Source organism: Phoxinus phoxinus (genome assembly GCF_949152265.1).
Source record: "Phoxinus phoxinus genome assembly, chromosome: 15".
In the NCBI taxonomy this organism is placed as follows: domain Eukaryota; kingdom Metazoa; phylum Chordata; class Actinopteri; order Cypriniformes; family Leuciscidae; genus Phoxinus; species Phoxinus phoxinus.
In genome coordinates this window covers 14782855-14806761 of record NC_136890.1, presented here as the reverse complement: position 1 = coordinate 14806761, position 23907 = coordinate 14782855, and the positions used below count along the sequence as shown (strand labels likewise).

At 40.3% G+C, this 23907-nt stretch overlaps 1 protein-coding gene across 1 annotated transcript; it reads right to left on the bottom strand.

The window, feature by feature from the left end:
* Positions 1-768: 768 nt before the first annotated feature.
* LOC307012228 (SCAN domain-containing protein 3-like) lies at positions 769-2637 on the bottom strand (the record flags this gene model as incomplete). Its single annotated transcript, XM_079638644.1, has 1 exon — positions 769-2637. One exon carries the CDS (start codon positions 2635-2637, stop codon positions 769-771), a length of 1869 nt encoding a protein of 622 aa, XP_079494770.1.
* Between the last annotated feature and the right edge of the window lie 21270 nt (positions 2638-23907).

The following is a 23907-nucleotide window of genomic DNA, read 5'->3' as shown; positions in this document are numbered from 1 at the left end:
ATCCCTGGTCCTTAAAAGAGCTTAGCAAATGAGTTGAACTTGAGAACGGTGTCAGTTCGTTTGCAAATGAATTATTTAGGGGTGTGTTTCCCGTAAAATTACGTAACTCGCTGCTTCACTACCATGGATCGTTGGAGAAATCAACTAGCTAGTCACGGCTGTTTCCCAAAACCATGTTGTCGCAAAGTGGTCGTTCAACCACCTTGGTTTATGACGTCACGCATGTGGTGGAGTAATAACTTCTTTTAATGAAACTGTTTGAGATCGAATTATAAATGACAGACATGGCATCTGAGGACTATTTCTAATTTTTCTCAGTTTTATTTTGCTTTATTTCCAGATTCAGTCATAGGCTCGTTCTTACCCTGTAGAGCAGCGGTCCCCAACCTTTTTTGAGCCACGGACCGGTTTGATATCAGACAATTTTTTCACGGACCGGCCTTTAAGGTGTGGTGGATAAATACAACAACATAAAATGATATGATCGGCATAAAAACTGGGGTATTATTTAAATATAATAATAAACGTGAATCCAATGTGTTGATACTCGCAATTTTATTAGCAGCGTCTTTGTAACATCGCGCCAACAACATAACATGAATAACATCCTCTCTGCCCAGACCCCCCCCCCTCCCCTCCCCCCTTACCCTCCCCTCCCCCTAACGCTCTCTGGTCGCTATGGTAACGTTTAAACATGCCTTCAAAATAAGATACACCACAAAAACAAATATAAAGGGCATGAAAAATACAACTCACCATGACGCTCAATCAGTGGGAGCCCTGAGCCTGTTTCTCTCTAACGAGACGGTCCCATCTAGGGCTAATGGGAGACAAGGACACCCTAAGTGTGTTGCTTATGTCCAGTCTACTCCGTAGTTTTGTTTTGGTTGCGGTCACTGCCGAAAACCCCGCTTCACACAGATAGGATGTCGGAAATGGCAACAGGGTTTTTAGTGCTGTTGTGGCGATCTCAGGGTATTCTGCCATGACTTTTATCCAGAACACCGGCAGAGTTGTTGTCTCGAACACACTTTTAAGGCTGCCGTCACTTGCGATCTCCAGCAGTTGATCTTCATCTTGCACAGACATGCTGGATTCACCGGGTTTGTTGACAAATGGGTCGCGAATCCATTCCTTGGCAGTTCGTGGGTCTTTTGTGGTTGGGAAGTAGCGCTCAAACTCTTTTAAAAGCGAAGACAGGTGATCGTGCACCAGCTGGGAGAATAAAGGCTCGGGCTCAGTCTCTTTTAAAATCCCCGCCAATGTTGGAAACATGTCAAATATACCTCTGTTCACGCGCCGTCCCCACAAATCCAGTTTGGCTTTAAATGCAGCTACTTTATCTGCCAACTTGAAGACTGTTGTCATTTTCCCCTGAAGTGACAGATTGAGTTCATTGAGCAGGTTGAATATGTCGCACAAATAAGCGAGTTTTACGACCCATTCCTCGTCACTGAAATGTGCTGCCAGCAGTGACTTTTTTTCTGAGAGAAATCTCTGCAGCGGCTCTCGTAATTCAAACACTCTGGCCAGCGATCTCCCTCGGGATAACCATCTTATTTCTGTGTATAAGAGAAGGCGCCTGTGCTCCGCGTCCATCTCCTCACAAAGCTGCTCGAACAGACGCGAGTTAAGGGCGTGTGCTTTGATGTGGTTAATAACTTTAACAACATCATTCAATACACTGTTAAGTTCCGGTGGCATTTTTCGGCTAGCCAGCATTTCTCTGTGAATGACACAATGTGTAGACTCACATTCAGGTGCAACCTCTTTAATCCGAGCAGTTAAACCAGACAGCCGTCCAGTCATGGCAGCAGCTCCGTCTGTGCATATGCCAACACAAAAGGACCATTTCAGTTTTCCTGATATATAGTCATCCAGCGACTTGAATAGTTCTGCGGCTGTGGTTTTGGTTGGCAACGATAGTGCACATAACATATCCTCATGCACATCCTCCTGATAAAGATATCGCACATAAACAAGTAGTATTGCCTTGTTTTCAATATCTGTAGACTCGTCAACCTGGAGTGCGTACCACGGTGATGTATTTATCCTCTCCAACAACTGTGTTTCAATGTCCTCTGCTATTTCGTCAATGCGCCGAGTGACGGTGCTAGCCGAAAGAGGCACCTGTGCTATCTTTTTAACCGCAGCGTCTCCTAGAAGTTCACGGCAAATGTCTTTTGTGGCGGGAAGGATCAATTCTTCACCAATAGTGAATGGTTTCTTAGCCTTAGCAATACGGTGAGCCACCAAGTATGATGCTCTCAGTGCACTCGCATTTATTGATGTGGTGGCCCTCAGCAATTGCTTCTGGCCTTCTTGTTCTTGCTTTTTTCTTTCAAAATACTCAAAAGGCTTGTCTTTTAATGCGGGGTGCTTGGTCTCCAAGTGGCGAAGCAGTTTTGAAGGCTTCATTGCCTCATTAGAGAGCTGGTTGCCACATATTATGCAGAGCGGGCTTGGTGCGTGTGAATCACCTGTTGCGATAAATCCATATTTCAAGTAGGACTCCTGGTATTGTCTGTTAAATGCAGCTTTCTTTTTCTTGGAAGTCGTAGGCTCTTCTTCTGTCTCCTCACTGGGCCGTTTCCCCTTCGCAAAGAAACTTTCCAGCGACGTTTGTTTTTTACTCATTTTGCTAGCTTGTGGGTTTATTTTTTAGCGGTAACGTATCACGTGACCGAGACAAGCGTTGCTATGCGCCAAGAGAGATTCATAGACGGATGTAACGGAGAGATTTTATAATTTTAAAATGTATTATTTTTCTAAATAAAACATCGTTCAGACTCAGATAATAAATAAAATAAATAGCCTAAATGTTTTTTTTTTTGTTTGTTTTTTTTGGGGGGGAAATAATGCAAGTTATTTATTCTTTTTGTGCGGCCCGGTACCAAATGACCCACGGACCGGTACCGGTCCGCGGCCCGGGGGTTGGGGACCGTTGCTGTAGAGCACGTTCGCACATGCGCACTCTTCAAAAAACGACACTTTAAATCTCTTGACAAGACGTCAATGACATTTGATTGTATTCTAAATAAAAGATACGGATTGTACTGAATGTCAGCTTGCTTATTTGGCTCAAGATAAGGATTGATTAAGTCACCATGTCATGTAAACTAGAAACTATGCTACATCCACACAAGTTTGAGATGCTGTTTGCAAATGTTCGTTGGAACGATGGTTTCGGTAAACTCAGACTCGTTGAACTATGCTGATAACGACAGAATTTGCAAACATAATTGGCTACTGATGCTTTTGTGAAACGCACCCCAGACCGATACAAAGCCCTATGTAGTAAGTGATCTTGAAAGCTCTCAATAGGCAGCAGTTCTGCCCACCACACTAATAGCACTATGCATTGGAGCCTCAACAAGATTTGATGGTAGTTTAGATTATGTTAGTATGTTGCACCACACTAATGCCTTAAAATGCTATCTCCGGTTACAAAGCACATGACACCATCCCTCGTCTATGTCCTGGCACCAAAGTGAGCCTGTTCTTCAACCTCCTGCACAGCATCAGCACCTCCAGAGGCTGGAGATTTAATGGATTCCTGCTGTCAGGCCAATCACTGTTGGTCTGCGTGACCATAATTACATCCTGTGGCTTAATAATAAACTTTGAGACTCTAGCCATGATCCGAAGTTCATTTGCCCCCCTGCTGTTAAACTGCACTTTAAATGACTTTGTGTTACACAACGTTGCACTTGCTAAACACATGTCAGTGTGCACAGTGCAATTTTTCAAAGCAGCTTCATTTATTCTGCATAGGGCTCCTATTCCTGGTGCATGCAGTTGGATTCTTGTGTATTGTGTGTTTCAGTGCTCAGATGTTTTATTATGTGTTTTATGTGCAATATATATAAGTGCTATATATATAATAGGTTTATTTTCATTATATGTTTAAGATTTGAACAGCCTGTACAGATGTTTGCTGTAAAATGATGTCGTACTCGAGTAGGATGATGCATGAAGCATGATGGGATACATTTACTGTGGCTTTAGTGTGCTTTAAGGGCAACGAGCTTTGGCATTTTTAAGATTTGGGACAGTCTTAGACACTTCTTATTGTGTGCACTTACTTCCTGTTGTGTTCTTGTCAAGTGGCCAAGACCACAATTCTGGGTATTTGGACAGGCCTGTCTTTATGAGTGAGTCATTGAATCATTCATTCAAACAACTCCTTCAAAAATGGCAATTCATTCAAGAACAAAATAAATGCATGTCTTTATTAGTGAGTCATTGAATCCTTCACTTTTCTGATTAATTGGAACCACTACCACAATGATGTGCTGTCGGCTGCGATTTCTGAACTATTTTCATGGCTGAGAGAAACAGATAAAGTAACTGGCAATGTTGTGTCTAAAAAGTAATTTATTTGGTACTGTGGTTATACAAACATTGTTACACACTCGCACACATGCTGTTTTTATGAATTTAGCTGTGATTACAGTGGGAGCTTATTAGTAGACATTGTCAGAGAGACTGATATATATCAAACTGATAAAAGATTGTAGCAGGTTTGGTTTTTATATATGTACTAATAATTATCAGGTACACAAATGATTTTGTCCCTTTAATATATTAAAATAGTCTGGATAATTGACAATACATTAGGTATATAATATCACTGATAACCAGCTCTTGTCAAATCAACAGAACAAATCAGGCAGCAGGGCAGCGCCATATATCAGATAAACATTCATACATAAAACGCCATTCCATCTAACATCTACTCACCTATTTGAAGAGGAACTCCACTCCTTCATTATGGGAAATTATATATGGATCTGTCATTTAGTCTCACTTGTTTTGAGATCATTGATTAATCTACAACCTGGATATCATCGATCTTTTGACTCACTTTGAAAGTTAAATCACAAGCACTTTTGATGATGCATTAAGGTGATTCTGAAAGCTGATTGGCTGGCTACCTCTGGTAATGTTTTTATATACTGTATGCAGAAGGAGGCAAATCTCCTTGTGCTTTTTCCCCCGACCACATTTTAGATGGAGGCAAACAAGGTTGCTTGTTTTGATTAAATTAATATTGAATTGATTAAAACAAACAAATGTAACTTTGTTTTTATCCCAGCTAATGTTTAAAATGTTTTAAAGATATATATATATATATATACATATATATATTTTGGTTATGTGAATGTTTGAGAAAACATTAAAGGAATGTATTACAAGTATTATCATTATCATTACAAGTATGATCATTATCACATGTAATCATTTTGCAAGTATTACAAGAACGTCACTTTTGAATTGTTCTCTGAATCATCTGGGAAAAAGTAGTAAATAGAAGTGTTTTAAAAATATTCGACTAAAGTAAAAAAAAAAAAAAATTATCATAATAATTTTCTATTAATGATGTAAAAATAACATTGTTGTGCCAATGTTTTGATAAGTACGTTCAATGCCATATTTGATTTTTGATTTGATTTGATTTATTTAATTATATCAAGAATGCCTTAAACATAAAACAAAAGGCATCAAATACAATCGAGGATAAAAACACAATAAAGTCCAGGACTTATTTCCATTGTGGTCCTCAACCCATAACATTAGGACAAGACACTTACAAATTGTGTGATAATCAATGACATAACATACTGTACAAATATTTTCCTTAAAAACAAAAATATAAACGGTAACTGGCCACTGATTCTATTCCGCTACCCTCTCTAGTAACCAGTCCTTGATCCTCTTTTTAGAATCCTGATTATGGTTGAAATCACTTTAATTTGCCGGTCTAACTTGTTCCACTGAACTGCCCCGGCAAATGTTTCTTTCCCTAACACTATCTTGAATCCATAAGGACAGCGGTCTGATATGCTGCCACGAGTGCAAATATTGTGTGTGTCCTTCACCTTAGTAATAAGACACAAAACAAAATCTGGGACATTACCATACAATATTTTATTTTAACTTTGAACTAACGTTCTATTAACGTTTCTGGAAGAAAGTTTGTTCATAACTTTAAGAGAACCTTGCCTGAATGTTACCCGAAACTCTGAGAACATTCCCTGTTAGCTGGGACGTTTCTTTTCAGCCATGCTGATATTTTAAAAAACATTACTCTTGCTCATATGATATTGCTTAAATACAATGCGATGACATTCATACATTTTTAAATATAGCTTAGGTGTCCAAATACCTTTTGGAACACTGTACAATGCTGTCAAAAAAAGCTTATTTGGAGGCAGGACGAGCAACATGTGCTTTGAATACTTTAACACTTCTCCAGGTCTTAGTTCACTCTCCAGCCGACCTTCCGGTGGCCTTTTAAGAACGAATTCACAAACTACAAGCTCCTCTGGCCTAACCTGGTGACTGCTACCCAGTGTTTCCGTATTCTGGCCGCTTTCCCAGGAAGAAGTTGGCCTCTTGGCAAATTACTGCACAGGTGGTGAACCAAACACAAGTACACACTGCATTCTAAGAATAGTCTCTCTCTCTCTCTCTCTCTCTCTCTCTCTCTCTCTCTCTCTCTCTCTCTCTCTCTCTCTCTCTCTCTTTGCATGCAGCTTTTCCATGATTTTGCCATAACAAACAACTGTAAATGCAAAATGCAAATGACCCCTTTGTTTGTGTCTTGTTGTCAAAATATCACAACACGAAAAATAAAATACACTCTCCTGAGAAGACAAATTGTATAAAATAATAAGACTTGTTTCCAGGGAATATACACTTCATTAAATTATGCTAGATTTAGGCTTTAAACAAACAAGACTTCATGTTTTATGCAATTTTCAGGTTGTTTGTTTATTTTTATTTTATTTTTTGTGTGTGATAATTCAGAAAGAATGGGCATGCCTTGGATTGTTCCTAAAAAAAATATTTCCACACATACGCCTTTTTAAAAAAATATTTAGCATCTGACAATAATGGTGCTTTGAAGTCATGTTGTAACGACTGCATACGAGTTGTACGCACATGAACGCCACCACAAAGTCGTAAATACGAGAGTTGAGTTTACGAGTTGCGGGTGTCGCAGTGTCGCATTAGGTCAAAATTGCATTGCTGAGAGAGAAAAAGAAACACACAAATAAGTTGCATTGGTGTATAAATCACATTTTATTATTGCATTCAAAAATAAATGTAAATACCTGTAAAAAAAAGATATATGTTTACAAACATTTTAAACACAACATGTATTTTAGTTCCCATCACTCCACGCCAAATCCTTTACATTTATCAGTATTCAGAACAGGAATAAAAAATATAAGTATAAAACAGACATAAATGATTGTCATCTATGTTACAGAAATGATGTCATTCATTAAACAACATTTATTAAAAAGCATTTGTTATTTAAAGTAAAATTGCGGGAAATGCACTAAACAAATAAACTTGGGCTCTCATTCAGCACAAATCCAAATGCGTCGTGTGCGCCTGACGTTAATTGCAGTCAGTCACAGCACGTATTAGATGATTTAAAAAAAAAAGTGAAAATATTCTAGAAAATCGCATTTATTTATGTTTTTAAAGCCACCACCACATTTTCTTTGATAGTCATAGATGTATTGATCAGAAAGTATACAGTATGATATCTAATATGCCCTTGTACTACATGCTACAGTCATGTGACATGTGAGAAACGAAGATGGTGGTGCAGAGGTGTCTGCTTGCACTAATGAGAATGGATAGCCGCAGGCTGAATGTTTTCTGCTCTAGTCCAGAGAGGAGAGTCTTTTTCATCCCGGTCATTAATTGCTGATAAATTGCTGTGGTCTTCCCGCTCACTACCTTCTTTCATGCATGTTAAAGTGGTAATCCTCTCTCACCGCCTCTTATTGATTCCGCTGATGGCAAAGTCAATTACAGGTTGTTGTTTTTTATTAAACTTTCTTAACAATGACACAATCAGAAACCTGCATTTATAACTAAACCTCAGGAAACCAAGCACTTTTTTGACTATATTTAGTGCCATAATCACAATTAATGATGTAATGCTGAAGTCAACTGGCCTCATTTTTAAATTGTACTTTTATTTGAGTTTACATCACTTTTTAACTTGGCAATTTTCACTCTGTAGGCATTTTCAAACCGCAGAGTAAAGGAAGATGAAAAAAGAGAAGGACCATGAAGATCGCCTCTAGTTAAAAAGAAAATCTTGAATAAAGGCAGCTCAAAGTTCTTCTCAAATGCCACTGAATAAAAGTAAAGTCCATCACCCTAAAGCAAGTTAATTCGCTCTGAGGAGAATGTTTCAAGACAGCTTCTCTTTTCAAAGAAAAGCCAGAGAAGACGGGCTAAGAACAAACCTTTTTCTTTTACTTGCTACTGTCTGTTTCTCCATCTTTCAACCGAGGATTACTAGAAATGTTACATAAAGCACTTGCCTTTAATGATTTTGCAGATCATTTCCCATAATGTGCCTGAAAAGGTCAGCATCAAATAAGCATGAAAAAGATGACAGGATAAAGGATCATGCTAATGAAAATTTCCCTGTCACTGATCATTTTCAAAATCCAGAGAGACGCTGTTTGAGAGCCTAAATCTGGAGATAATACAGATGATTAAAATGTTAAACATGAACTTTCACAGAAAAAAAAATATATATATATATTTTATTGTTTCCTGTAAAATATCTCATCATAATTTAACATTTAAAATGAGATGCATTCACATGAGAGACAAAATTGTGTAATATAATAAAACTAGTTTTCTCACAATATATCTTGAAATAAACATAAATATCACTTAACTAGGCTTGATTTATGCTTAAATAAAATAACAAATTAACAGTAAGGAAAATAAACCTAATTCGAGGTACATTCTACAATATGTTATGCAATTTTTTAAGAAATTTGTTCCGGGAACCTTTACGCCCTCAGGCAAAACTCACTCTTGTATATTTCTATTAAAATGACTGATTTTCAGCAAAATTTTGCCTCTGAAATTTATCTTAAGAAAAATATTGTTGCATTAATTGTTTTATCAGTATAATGTTAAATTGTTTTTAATTATGTATACAATATCCACATGATTAAATTATGCACATGGCATGTAATAGTTCCTAATTATCGCATGATAATTGGTAATCCACGTGCTACACCACCATGATTAATTTTTTTCTGAAGTCTACAATTATAAAAAAGGCCAAATCTCTGTTCACATAACCATGTAATTAGATATGTTCTACAAAAGCTGGGTCCAAAGGCTTTTGGGAGGTTGCTAGACAAGTTTCCATTTGGGATCAGAAAGATTAAATGGTGGTATACCCTTCCCGGTGATTTAGATATGGGTGACAATATAGAGCCTGAAAAAAAAAAAGGGTCCCTCTGGGTTTCGATTCACACTTTAATCACTCTTTTAATTAATCACAAATGTACAGAGCGGTGCTGTAGAACATCAGCTATCAAAAGTGCAGTTCTGCTTTTCACTCGACACTTATGACACTAAATATTCAGAATGTGATCAAACATACTGGAAATGCGACGAAAGAAGAAAGTGTGCTCAAAAATGTATCATACAATGTGCATGAATAAACCGCATACGGTGACAAATAAAATGCGCAATCACTAGAGCGTGAGATCTCCTCCTTAAAAATCCACATAATTAGGAGTGCTGACAAGATGCTCCTTTGTCCAGGCAATGAAATTCAATTAAAATAAGTGTGTGTGTGTGTGGTGTGGGGGGGAGGGGAGGTGTAGGAGATGCACATAGACTTCAAAACCTCAGTCTGGGGATGAAATAGAATGTTTTTTAAAAGTGTCTGTTATCATACGGATGCACATGGCTTACTGGAGTACTGGCAGCATTTCGCAATTTGTCACAGAAATAGTGGAAAAGCAAAACTCTCAACTTTTAGAACCAAAGTGGACAAAATGCTTTCAAAGTGAAAAAAAAAAGAAAAAAAAAGTGAATAGCCTCTGATTATGTGAACCTGAAAGGACTGGATTTGTTTGTGGCCAGACGGCTACCTCTGTGCCAAACAACACACAGCTATTCTGTGTCAGCAGATGTACAGTGTAAGACCAGACCAACCGGATATTTTCATTTGAATCCAAAACAGCCTTTGAGGTGTCAGCTGATACACAATGGGGTCGGAGTGTGTCGTACACACACCTGTAATATTAAATAGTCATCTAGTCTTCATTCCAGAGAGCTTCATTCCAGTGGTGTCTTGTTAGTAATCTGGAATTGCATTGTGCGGTAATAAATAATGTAGTGTATTCGTCGCTGTTGTGATTGACTGCAGAAATCAACAGGCGAACGCATTATGTTATCAGGATGCAATTGTTTAAACCTGATGCTAAAATAAAGAATAACAGGTGCTTTATGAAGGTTCATGAATGCAAAACTCATTGATATGCCGCTGCGTCTGTCTTCTGTATTGACTCTCTTTAGCATTCATCAGAGGCCTCTGATGACAAACTGTCCAGCTTTCCTCTCCATCAAACAAGTAGATTAATGACTTCAGTTTAAATGCATGACTGTTCTGACCTATTGCTCTTCACCAGACAGCCATCAATAAAATGTGCGTGTCAGTAAGTGAGTAGTTACCAAACCACAGAGAATCCCATACGTAAAAACCCATCATTGTGATCTCAGATTAAGGACATATTTTGTCTTGGCCGGTGGGGTCTGTTTATTATAGTCATAGACTGTGTAGGTTTCCTGCAGAGAACATCAGCGGCTTATGGAGACCTAGTAAAAGCACTGAACAGCGGTGGTGTGTACACTTAAGAGCTCAACATTAGAGAATAAAAACAAATTTGCTCCTCCTTTAATAAGGATACAGAAAAATGTAGTATTAATGGAAAGGCATATAATTTCATATTCTGCAGAAAGAAACTTTCTTGATAAAAACAACATAAGCATATTATTTCAATTACAAACATGGAGCAAGAAACTGAAAAGGGCAAGACGCAATTAGTGGTGGTGATTTTTTAGTAATGCCAGTAGGTGGCGACTGTCTTTATTACTGAGTCACAAAATCATTCAATCAATTTGTTCAAAACCACTGATTCATTCAGGAGCGAAACAAGGCTGCATCTGAAATCATATACTCACATATATGAGTGGGTACTTCTTTTCCAAAAGTTATTGTTTTAATCGGAAGATTAAAAAAAGTGTTCTGTATTGTATGAAAGTGTGTAGCATGAATGAAATGTGAACGTATTCTTCATGTTATTGTCATGTGACTGGATTGTGACTAAATTGTCCACACTTCTGAATTTGCCAGAAGTCATCTGGGTACTTTTTACCTACCGTTTTATGAATAGGCTACTGTGAATTTAGACATACTAATCTTTTTGCATACTGTTTTATGCCCACTATATATGGGCAGTATCCATATTCGGATGTAGCACAAGTGTTTGTTTATTTTCTTTGTTTGTTTTTTTGTGATTTAGACATTGAATCATTCACTTAACTGATTCATACAAAAACTCATTTACGAATACCTGTAGCTTGGAGATATGTTATACCGTTTATTCTTCTGTGGCTTTTTTTTTTTTTTACTATTTTCGTTAATGGGGCAAAACCAGTCAAACTAGCCACATTGTATCTAAAATGTACGTTACTCAAAATTACAATTTAAATATTATCACAGCTGTGTTTATATTCTGAATAACAACATTCTTGCGTGTGTAATATGGCTTAAATATATTGATTTATACAGTATAAAAAAATCAATCTTTGTTATTTATGTCACTTGTTTAAAGACAATTCAAAGCTTTAATCTGCACACATGAATTTGTGTTATCATAGTCTTAAAAAAAAAATTTGTTTGTGAGAATTGAACGCGACACAGTAGAACATGAGATCTATTCAGCCACAATGAACCAGCATTAGTTCACTGTGTTACTGAGTTTAATTCAGGGTTGAGTATCTAGAACTCTTCTTACCTCAGACCCCAGCCCAGCAGAGTGTGTGTGTGTGTGTGTGTGTGTGTGTGTGTGTGTGTGTGTGTGTGTGTGTGTGTGTGTGTGTGTGTGTGTGTGTGTGTGTGTGTGTGTGTGTGTGTGTGTGTGTGTGTGTGTGTGTGTGTGTGTGTGTGTGTGTGTGTGTTGAGATGACCAGCTCCACCGAGACGCATTATAGCTGTGCATTGAGTTGGTGATTTATGTGCTGACTGCAACACTTCCTGCAAAAACACAGGCGGAGCAGCTTTAGGAAAGCTTTCTATAGGGGAATGTGTTTATTTCTGTCAGTATATTTGTGTGCGTGTGTATGTACACGCAAGCAGAAGTCGCTTTGGATGGAATTGTACTTGACTGGAATGTGAAAAAGCAAGGAGGAATCTTTGAAATGTTAACAAATTGAATGAAACAAGTAATATGAAATGCAAATACAGATGATCTACGGCACTGCGATCTATCTTTTCATAAACAATGTAACCGAAGTTAAAATGCATCATAATATTTGCAGATTCCTTGTAACATCTTAAACTGGTTGTTTTTCAAGTGTTTTAATGCATTAATGTTGTTGTGCTCTCAGTATTCACACGGACAGGCACTTGTAGGCATAGCATTTGGGCATTATCATTTCCAAAGCATCTTCGACGCAACGCGAGTTCCCTCGAAAGGGAACGTCCCAGACAGGACCGGATTAAGAATTCAGAGGCCCCTGGGCACAATGTCTTGTAGGCACCCCCTTAGGCAGGCCAAATGTATAGGGGGGCTCGGGGGCAAACTCGCCCGCAAGAAACATTTTAAGGTTAAATGCATCAATCTGATGCACTTTGAGAGCTCAAAATTAAGAGCTTCAACCGGCTTCAACCCATGAACTGTGCACATTGAACAAAGAAAAACCATTGACTTGTACCTGAACATTAAAGATGGCTTAAACATCTTTTGAGTTATGATATAGAGTCTCAGTCTACATTGCATTATCACTCGTGTTTTAGGATGCCAAACAATTATTATAATAATATAATAATGTTTTATATAATTATTCATATGACGTAAAATCTATATAGCCAATAAATGTACTGTATAAATTAATATTTCAAAAGTATATTTTACATTACACTATAGGAAAATTACAATACTTTTGTCCTAATGTCTTTCAAATACAGGTGAAACTCAAAAAATTAAAATATCGTGCAAAAGTTCATTTATTTCAGTATTTCAACTTAAAAGGTGAAACTAATATATTATATAGACTCATTACATGCAAAGTGAGTTATTTCAAGCATTTATTTGTTATAATTTTGAGGATTATGGCTTACAGCTTATGAAAACCTTTTCACAATATTCAAATTTTGAATTTGGGGTTTTCATAAGCTGTTAGCCATAATCCTCAAAATTATAACAAATAAATGCTTGAAATATCTCACTTTGCATGTAATGAGTCTATATGATATATTAGTTTCACCTTTTAAGTTGAATTACTGAAATAAATGAACTTTTGCACAATATCCACATTTTTCGAGTTTCACCTGTAAACCCTTGAGCTTTTATTTTGGAGAAAACACCAGATCACCATGCTGATTGTTTTGAAGCAGGAGTCTGAGACGGATCCATGTGCAACGTTTTATTAATGGTAAGGTGAAGGTAAAGGGTTAAGGGGATATGAGGGCTGGGTAGCTGGTTCAGTCCGTTCTCGGTGGTCAGGCAGGCTTAGTTCAGGGCTGGCAGCACGAATCGAAGTCGGGTCACAGGCAGGGGTTCACTTGGCAGGCTGCACAGAATCAGAGTCGTTAGGGCAAGCAGGGGTTTCAGAAATCAAAGATAGGTTATATAAATTATCCAGAGAATGCTCAGTCATGCAACACAGTAGTGGAACAATACTTCGCAAGGAACACTGAGCCAACGAGCCAGATATACGCTAGAGCTCAGCGTTCATTGCGAACAGGTGCATCGATCATCAGCGCACAAATGATGCATACTAGGCCAAGTATGCATACTCAGTATTCAGGGGACGGCGCTCGAGACTGAATAATGGGCATGTCACTGGGAGCCGTAACAGAGCCCTCTCCCTGGGAGCGACTCCTGGCGCGAAAACCCTGACGGCGGCGAGGTCTGCCGCGGGGACGAGGAGCGGGTTTGTCTGGGTGATCATGATGAAATACTTGAACGAGCAAAGGATCCAGAATATCTTTTGAGTCCACCCAGGAGCGTTCTTCAGGACCAAAGTCCTCCCATTCTACAAGATACTGTAAACGCCCGCCACGACGTCTAGAATCCAGCAGATGGCGCACACGGTACACCTCTTCGCCCTCTATCAGGATGGGCTGAGAACGGGAATCCTCAGACTCTACATTACTGACCGTGGAAGATGCAGTGGCTGGTTTCAATAGAGAAACATGAAATGTGGGAGCAATGCGGAGCTGACGGGGCAGGGCAAGGCGGAAAGACACTGGGGTAATTTGCCGTATAATCCTGTAGGGACCCATGAATTTAGGGCTGAGTTTCTTGCTGGGCAGATTGAGTCGGAGATCCCGGGTGGATAACCACACCCACTGACCGGGCTGATAGACTGGACCAGCACGGCGGTGACGATCAGCTTGTCTCTTAGTGCGATTGACGGCACGTAAAAGATGGGTGTGAGCTAGATTCCACGTCTCCTCACTGCGCCTCATCCAGTCATCCACAGCTGGTACATTAGAGGGCTCGCCGGACCAGGGGAACAGAGGTGGCTGATAACCAAGTACGCACTTGAAAGGCGTTAGACCCGTGGAGTGCTTACAAATGGAATTTTGAGCGTATTCAGCCCACATGAGATACCGACTCCAATCCTCCTGGTGGAAATGACAGTAGGATCTCAAGAAACGAATAATCTCCTGATTGAGACGTTCAGCCTGCCCGTTAGACTGAGGGTGGTACCCAGATGTGAGGCTGACATTCACTTGAAGCATCCGAAAAAAGGCTGCCCAGACCCGGGAGGTAAACTGTGGTCCGCGATCGGAGACAATGTCATCAGGTAAACCATAGAAACGGAAGACCAGATTACAGAGGTGCTCAGCAGTTTGCAGGGCTGTGGGCAGTTTAGGCAGAGGGATAAGACGACAGGCTTTTGAGAAGCGATCGACAACAGTAAGGATCGTTGTATGTCCGTCAGAAGGAGGGAGATCAGTAATGAAATCAACGGCTATGTGTGACCATGGGCGTTGGGGTACCGGTAGAGGCTGTAGAAGACCTGCAGGAAGGAGCCGTGAAGATTTTTGGGTATTGCAGTTCTGGCATTGCTGAACGAAGTTAGTCGTGTCTTGAGGCAGTGTGGGCCACCAGTAACGGTTCCGGAGAATGTGAATCGTAGCAGTGATGCCAGGATGACCAGAGCTAGGCAGCGCATGGACGTGTTTAAGCACCTTCTCCCGGAGCGCTTCGGGCACGAACATTTTTCCTGGAGGACAGTCAGGCGGAGGTTCGGAGTTAGTGTTGGCTTGTTCTAATTCAGTCTCAATATCCCACTGGATGGGACCGAGGACCAGGTCAGGACGGAGAATGTTTTCGGGAGTCTGACTGGTGAGTTCAGAGTCGTACTGACGAGACAGGGAGTCAGCTTTCGTGTTTTTTGATCCAGGGCGATACGTCACAGTAAACTGGAAACGAGAAAAGAACAAAGACCACCGGGCTTGGCGCGGGTTCAATCTCTTGGCAGTTCGCAGATATTCAAGATTTTTGTGGTCGGTAAACACAGTAAATGGATGAGAGGACCCCTCGAGCCAGTGCCGCCACTCTTCAAATGCGGATTTCATGGCCAGTAACTCACGGTCTCCGACGTCGTAATTCCGTTCTGCAGAGTTCAGTTTTCTTGAGTAGAATGCGCACGGATGCAATTTAGCGGGATTTCCTTGGCGCTGAGAGAGAACGGCGCCCAAGCCTGTACTGGAAGCATCAACTTCTACGATGAAGGGCAACTCTGGATTGGGGTGACGTAAGATCGGGGCAGTAGTGAAGCGGAATTTGAGCTGATTGAAAGCTTGAGATGCGCTCTCAGTCCAGGGGAGGCGAGTGGTACCTTTGCGCACCAGCGCAGTCAGGGGAGCCGCGACAGAACTGAAGCCTCGGATGAACCGCCGATAAAAGTTTGCGAAGCCCAGGAAACGTTGTAGCTCTTTGAGAGTGGTAGGCTGGGGCCAATCTATCACCGCTCTGACCTTTCCATCATCCATTGCCACGCCCTCAGGACTGATGACGTAACCCAGGAATGAAGTGGATGTCTGGTGGAACTCGCACTTTTCAAACTTGGCATAAAGTTGATTTTCTATGAGTTTTTGAAGCACGGCCCGTACGTGCTGAACATGGTCCGACAAAGTGTCTGAGTACACAAGTATGTCGTCGATGTAAACAATTACATAGCGCTGAAGCATGTCTCGGAATACGTCATTCATAAATGACTGGAAAACAGCTGGACAGTTGGACAGGCCGAACGGCATTACCAAATATTCGTAGTGGCCGGAGCTTGTGGAAAACGCTGTCTTCCATTCATCTCCCTCACGGATACGAACCAAGTTATAAGCTGAGCGCAGATCCAGTTTCGTGAAATACTTTGCTGTGCGGAGGAGCTCGAGTGCCGCGGGAACTAACGGCAGAGGATAGCGGAATTTCACAGTGCAGTCGTTAAGGGCTCTGTAATCTATACATGGGCATAGACCTCCATCCTTTTTCTTAACGAAGAAAAATCCAGCTGATACAGGAGAGGTGGAAGAACGAATGAAACCCTTGGCCAACTCTTCTCGGATATAATTCTCCATGGCTTCCGTCTCGGGCTGCGAAAGGGGGAAAATGCGTCCCCTGGGAGGCGTGGAGCCGGGCATGAGTTCAATGGCACAGTCGTACTCTCGATGTGGAGGTAACTGGGTGGCTTTAACTTTGCTGAACGCTTCCTGCAGATCGCTGTACTCCGTAGGGAGACTAGAAAGAGCGGCGCGTTCACTGAGTGCTGAGATGCTTCGGACGGACAATGGTTTCACTTGGCTTAAACACTTGAAAAAGCAATTTTCACCCCAGCGAACGATCTGTCCCGTGGACCATTGCAGGTGAGGATTATGTTTCCTTAGCCAGGGAAGACCCAGTATGACAGGAGTATGTGGGGCTTGAAGAACGTAAAACTGAATATTTTCACAGTGCAGAAGTCCGGTGCGCATTCGCAGTTCCTGCGTCATATGAGTGATGCGCCCCGTGCCAAGGGGCCGTCCGTCAACAGCTTCGACTGTGAGAGGAGAAGTGGAGGGAATTAGAGATATCTTGTGCTTATGAGCAAACTCTTGAGACATAAAATTCCCCGCCGCCCCAGAATCGATCAGTGCTGAAGTAAAAAATATTTGATCAACCTTTGTAAATTCAAGAGGCACAGAAACACAGGAGAGAGGATTTAGACTGTCAAGAGTTAGACTCACCGTTGTCTTTTCTTTGCGTGTGGATAGCTGGGGACAGTGCAAACAGAAGTGTCCATCTCCTCCACAGTACATGCACAGCTTTGACATCCTCCGGCGTTCACGCTCCTCCTCCGTCAACCGTGTGGCGTTAACTTGCATAGGCTCTCCAGCCTCCGATGCCAAGGGACCCGGAGAGTGCAGATTGGAGATATGGTGTGCATAAGTCGAGGAGCGGATGCCGGAACGGCGTGATCGTATGAGGTTGTCAATCTGAATGGACAAGTGAATGAACTGATCCAGGTTCCTCCCCTCATCGCGACAGGCCAGCTCAGCTTGAAGGTCGTGGTTGAGTCCCCGTCGATACACCACCTTTAAGGCGCTATCAGTCCAGTCAGTCTGCGCAGCGTAAGTGCGGAACTTGAGCGCGTAATCAGCAGCGGTACACTTCCCCTGGGTGAGCTCCAGTAGGCGGTCTTCCGATCCCTTCCCCTCTACAGAATGCTCGAAAACGGCCGTGAAGCGCTCGAGAAAGTCGGCATAAGAGGTGAAAGCGGTTCCATCCGGCCTCCAGACCGCGGTAATCCACTCCAAAGCCCGCCCCGTGAGAAGAGAACAGATAAACGTAATCTTGTCCATGTCCGTAGCGTACTGAGCGGGCTGCCGGGCGAGATACATGGAACACTGAAGCATGAAACCCTTGCATTTACCTGGATCCCCTTCATATTTTTCAGGAAGAGAAATACGAGTGCTGGAGAATGCAGAGTCGGAGGCTGGCGATAGAACTGGCGCGACTTGCACAGGGATTTCCTCCGTGGGCTTCTGTAAACTCTGCACTGCCTTCACAAGTTCCTCTGTCAACGAGGTTAGATGGGTCAACTGACGATGGTGAGTAGCGAGTTGAGATGCTTGGGCTTTAAATGCAGTAGATAGAACGGACATTGCTGCTGGATCCTGTGGTGGCGAAGTATTCTGTTTTGAAGCAGGAGTCTGAGACGGATCCATGTGCAACGTTTTATTAATGGTAAGGTGAAGGTAAAGGGTTAAGGGGATATGAGGGCTGGGTAGCTGGTTCAGTCCGTTCTCGGTGGTCAGGCAGGCTTAGTTCAGGGCTGGCAGCACGAATCGAAGTCGGGTCACAGGCAGGGGTTCACTTGGCAGGCTGCACAGAATCAGAGTCGTTAGGGCAAGCAGGGGTTTCAGAAATCAAAGATAGGTTATATAAATTATCCAGAGAATGCTCAGTCATGCAACACAGTAGTGGAACAATACTTCGCAAGGAACACTGAGCCAACGAGCCAGATATACGCTAGAGCTCAGCGTTCATTGCGAACAGGTGCATCGATCATCAGCGCACAAATGATGCATACTAGGCCAAGTATGCATACTCAGTATTCAGGGGACGGCGCTCGAGACTGAATAACGGGCATGTCACTGGGCGCCGTAACACTGATCGCATGAGCAAAGTGCAAACACTTTTCTTTAAATCACTCAGCACAAAAAGAATGCCAATATAGGCTTGGCCTACATTACTTAATTAAAGTCTTGTACTGTTTTAGAAAGGCGCAAAGCCATATCACATTTTCGATTTTAGTTTGTTGGCAAAATATAACACTAGGTACCTTTATGTTAGGCTATACATTTTACATCTCATATATGTTGGTAAAAGGGAGACGAGCGAGTTCAGCAAAAGGAGGATTCAAACTCAGTTTGAATGCATCAAAGCTTCTTTCAAGCACCTCACTCACGCCCAACGACCTATGCTACTGTAGATATTTAGTTTGCTAAAAAGACAGCCACTTAGTGCAAATATACGCTCCGTTATCGGAAATGTAAAAAAATGTATTATAATTCTTCCCCTCGCTTGGCAATTCGGGCTTGGTCCCAGGTTACAACTGTAACCATAGTTCCCTGAAAAGGAAACGAGACACTGCGTCTGCCATACTTCCTTCATCCCTGTGATTGACTTGCTTCGGCTAATTAAAGCTAAAGTCGGTCATTCCGGATGTGCTTTTATACTTTCCTGGTCGTGACATCACCCGCCCATGACGTTCAGTTTCGCCATCCGACTCAAGGACACCTCAGTTGTGGGTATTGAGGGTCTAAGAAAGCGCTATTCATTCACACTACATTTGTCCTGCCTGTATTGAGAATAGAACCAAGTCTGACACTCAGGTCACCACTGCTCCCAAAAGAGATGTAATGTAGATGATGCAAGGCGCGATGATAAGCCAGAAAGATCACAATATGTCAGGGCTTTATTAAACTGTGGGCTCAGTTTTCCCTGATCAAACGTCTCTCCTGGATTAAGTCTACAGCTTTATCTTCTTCGCAAAGCAGTTGTCATGGAGTTACGTCATTAACCAAACACATCTGGGTCTACAGCACTAGTAATGAGGTACAGTATGTGTACAGGTCCCCTTTAAAAGTGTGACTTTATGTAACTTTCAAGACAAGTCAAGTACCCTTTATGTTTATAGCACTTTTTACAGAAAGATTGCTTCAAAGCAGCTTTACAGTGATAACAGGAAAATAATGCAGCAAAGTTTGTTTCGGTTTGTTACAGCAGAAGAAAATAATGTCATAGTCCAGTTTAGGTAAGTTCAGTGATGGTTCATTTTTGTTATAGTCATAATATTTGTCACATAGTTTGGTTATATTATAGCCGATCTGGAGAAAACAGTGCTGTCATCGTCAGCTCAGTTGAGTTCTCATACAATAGTGTCAATGCAGGCAGATCAATAATATTGTTGAATGTTAAGTGTCCCCAACTAAGCAGGCCAAAAGCCAAAGGCGACAGTGGGATGGAACCAAAATTCCATCTGGTGACAGAATGGAGAGGGGAAAAAAATGAACAAACAGTGTATGATTATAATTCAGGCAGCATTCAAGGTCATAAGTCAGATTTTCTCCACTTATGACACATCAGATATGCTGAAGAATTGTATGCCAACTATTGGTTATTGTGGATCGACAAAGATGTAACCTGTGACCAGAAACATTGTGACTGTTTGTCTTAGATACTGTAAACTTTCCTGATATGCAAAATTGTCAGTAGCACATAAAAATGCCTTTGTTTCTTCTTAAAGCTACACTGTGTAGGAATTACTCCCATCTAGCGGTGAAATTGTATATGACTACCAACTGAATATTACTTTTTAGCCCCTCCCATTCTGAGGGCGTTTTAACTCCTACGGCTCTCTTCCCAGTCTGTTAGTAACACTGTTTAGTTCTGGTCTCTATGAAGCCCCTCTTTCCAAAAAGTGTGATGTGCTCTGATTGGTTGGCTGAAACAGTGTGCTGTTATTGGTCAACCACTTTGAGCGTCTTTCAGAAATGTCACACCCCTTACCATAAACGCAAGTTTCAACACACTACTAATGCAACTCAACCAGGCCTTCCCCCTTTTATGCCTTGGGCAGGAATTATTTAAATGAGGGATAGTCACGTGTATGTTCCTGGAATAAATCTTAAAATTACAATCGAGGCATTTCAAAGCGTTCAGAAACAGTGCTTACTGATATAGAGAATAACTCCTTGTATTTTGTGCTTTGTAACTTTGCAGGCTTTTTTTTTTATTCTCAAAAAGCAACATTACAGACAAAGAAAGTTGAAAACTAAAAAAAAAAAACATAATAGCAATAATTATGTTAACAAAATTACTCAATTTCACAAAATGTGATTAAAAACTTCAGCGATACCCCAATTAGATCAATCAATAGTTAATTTACTATAATTCCTTCGTTACCCAATAAGCTCCTTGAATATCAAGTAGCATATTGCTCATCAGTACTCCAGCATGGTAAAATCTAACATATCAAGGTTTTTTGACAGATGATTTAAGACAGAGTCTGGCCCTTCAAGAAATGACCAGATTGCTGCTGAGAGAATCTTGAAAGATCTTATCCTTCAGTTTGGATTCCTCTTAAAGTTACACCATTTCATTCCAAAGTAATCTTGTCGATCAGGGAATCACTGGGAAATTCGGACATTTGTGAGATAAGAATGATAGATTAATATTGCTAGTATTTACAGGGGTCATCGGATGCAAAATTCACCTTATATGGTGTTTGCATATAAATGTGTCTTTGCAGTGTGTGGACACACAACCACCATACAATGATAAAAATACATTCACTCCTTTTATTTTTGAATCTTCAAAAAGCCTAAACACTCTCAATAATCAAGCCGTTTGGATTTTCTGAGCAATATGATGTCATATTGCTAATGCTCGCCCAGGACCGCTGACGTACTGTTCAGTATTAGCATATTTCCGCCCTCAGCCATTTGTATACTGTCAGCCAAGGCATCACTTTACGTGTCTTGTGTCTTGTTTTTATATACAGTCATGGTCAAAAGCTTACATACTCCTTGGAGAATCTGCAAAATTATAATTATTTTTTGTTATTTAGTACTAAACTGAATACTAAATAAAATGGGTGCTTATTTTTTTTGTGGAAACCATGATAAGATTTTTAAGGATTATTTAGCGAACAGATAGTTCAAGAGCATTGATTTGAAAATAAAGTCTTTTGTAAAATAAATGTCACTTTTTTGTATAAATTTAATTAATTGTTGCATCAAAGAAGGAATTAATATTTGTATTTATCTTATCTGAACGGCATAGTATAGTTTGCTGTTGTTCCCTTTTGCTCTCACAATAATAATCTGTGTAAATGAGCAAATGTACTGCAATGTTTTAAACAGAGGGCCTCTGCAGAATTAAACGTGTGCACAACATGTTTAATTGATAAAAAGTGTCTAACACCGTGTGCATAAACAGTTTTGTATGAGGTCAAGTGAATTAAGGCTAATGACGGGTAAACTAGGTCATTGAAACATCTTATACTTTTAATGAATATTCATATGATTATAAAAGAAAAAATATGTAAATTATGTGTATTCAAAATCTTGACCTTGTGATGACCTTTTGTGATCCAGGTTTGTTGGATAGCAGAGCATGAGGTTGTCTTTCAAAGGAAAAAACAGTTTGAGTCTGTCAGAGGTGATGGATACCAGCAGTGGAAAGCAGAGAGCTGACTGCATGAAGGACTCAGATTGAAGGTGAATGAATGTCTTTATATAGCTGCTCTTCAATTTGAGCCTCACACTCACAAGAGGAATGAGCGTGAGAAGTTGATGCCATTATGAATTGGGATCATTTTTCTTAGACATCCGCGTGACGTCCTCGAATGCAATGTTTAGTGTTTTCGGGGGTGAAATCCGTTTCATCAAATTCAACTGAGAGTTTTAATCTTGGAGGGCAGTGTTTCAGAGGTCAATCTTAAAGGGATAGTTCACCCAAAAATGAAAGTGGTGTCATTATTTACTCGCCTTCATGCCATTCCAAACCTGTATGACATTGCTTCTGTGGAACACACACACACACAAAGTTATTTTGAAAAATATTTCATTGTTTTTAACCCCATTGACTTTCAACGTTTGGACAAAAAATTTTATTTTATTTTTTATATATATCTTTCAAAATGAAAGTCATTCAGGTTTGTTATGACACAATTTTCAGTTTTGGGTGAATTATAGTAAGGCCCACTGTTGTAATATTACAACATCAATCTTAGTAAGTCTAAAATAAATCTGCATTATGTTTTGTTTTTTTTCACCACATTTAAACAGCTAATATATTGTTCAGCTTTGCAATGATATTGGATGGAATATTTTGAACACACACAACCTGCAAAGTTGTCTTAAAGCACATCATCTTGTTTTACTGGACTGAATAAATCAACATTCAAGTAAGTAAAATGTCCAAAATATGATTTTATGTGATTAGTAATATGTTTAGATCATTGTCACGACTAGGCAGATGAAGTAAGCAGACGGCCGTGGATTGGCGTGTAAACGAGGTTTATTCCATTGGCAGGTGAACAGACTATAACAGCGTGCAACATAACACACGAACAATAACCGGCACAGGACAGACCTAACCGGGAGAATATATACACAGGGTAACCGAGGGAATTAACTAGACACAGGTGGATGAAGGTTAACTAATCAAGGATAAACAAGAACAGGTGCAGACAGGACAGAACGTGATAGTGACAATCATGCAGATATTAAGGTAGCCTACTTATATTCAAGCTATTTTAAGCTTGTAATGTCAATGTTGTAATTTTACAACACTGGGTGAAAGGGGTAGGAAAATTTGCATGCATGAATTTCACTTCTCATCTGTTCCATGAGAAATAAATACTAATAGAAACATTAAGTTTTTTATTATACACATTTTATAGTCATCTTTATAATTTTGAGTTTTAATCCAAATTTTATTATTATTAAATAATAAGTTCAAGTTGAATTAAAGAATAAAATATTTATTTGAGAATGTGAAAGTATGTGCAGCAATATTTGAAACTATCTGTATCTTATCATTTATACAATTAACTTAACTGGTTGTGCTGGGCTTTGCTTGTTTGCCCAAATATCTGCTTGCTGCATGTGAGAGGTGATAATGGTCTGGAATGTGGGGGGTATAAGTGTTATTGGCATGATAAGTAGAGGGCACAAGCTAGCCAGACAGTATTGTGTGAATTATGAGGAGTGTGTGAATTCTTTATAATGTCTAAGTATGACTGGGCTATGGAAAACAACCTGTTTTGTAA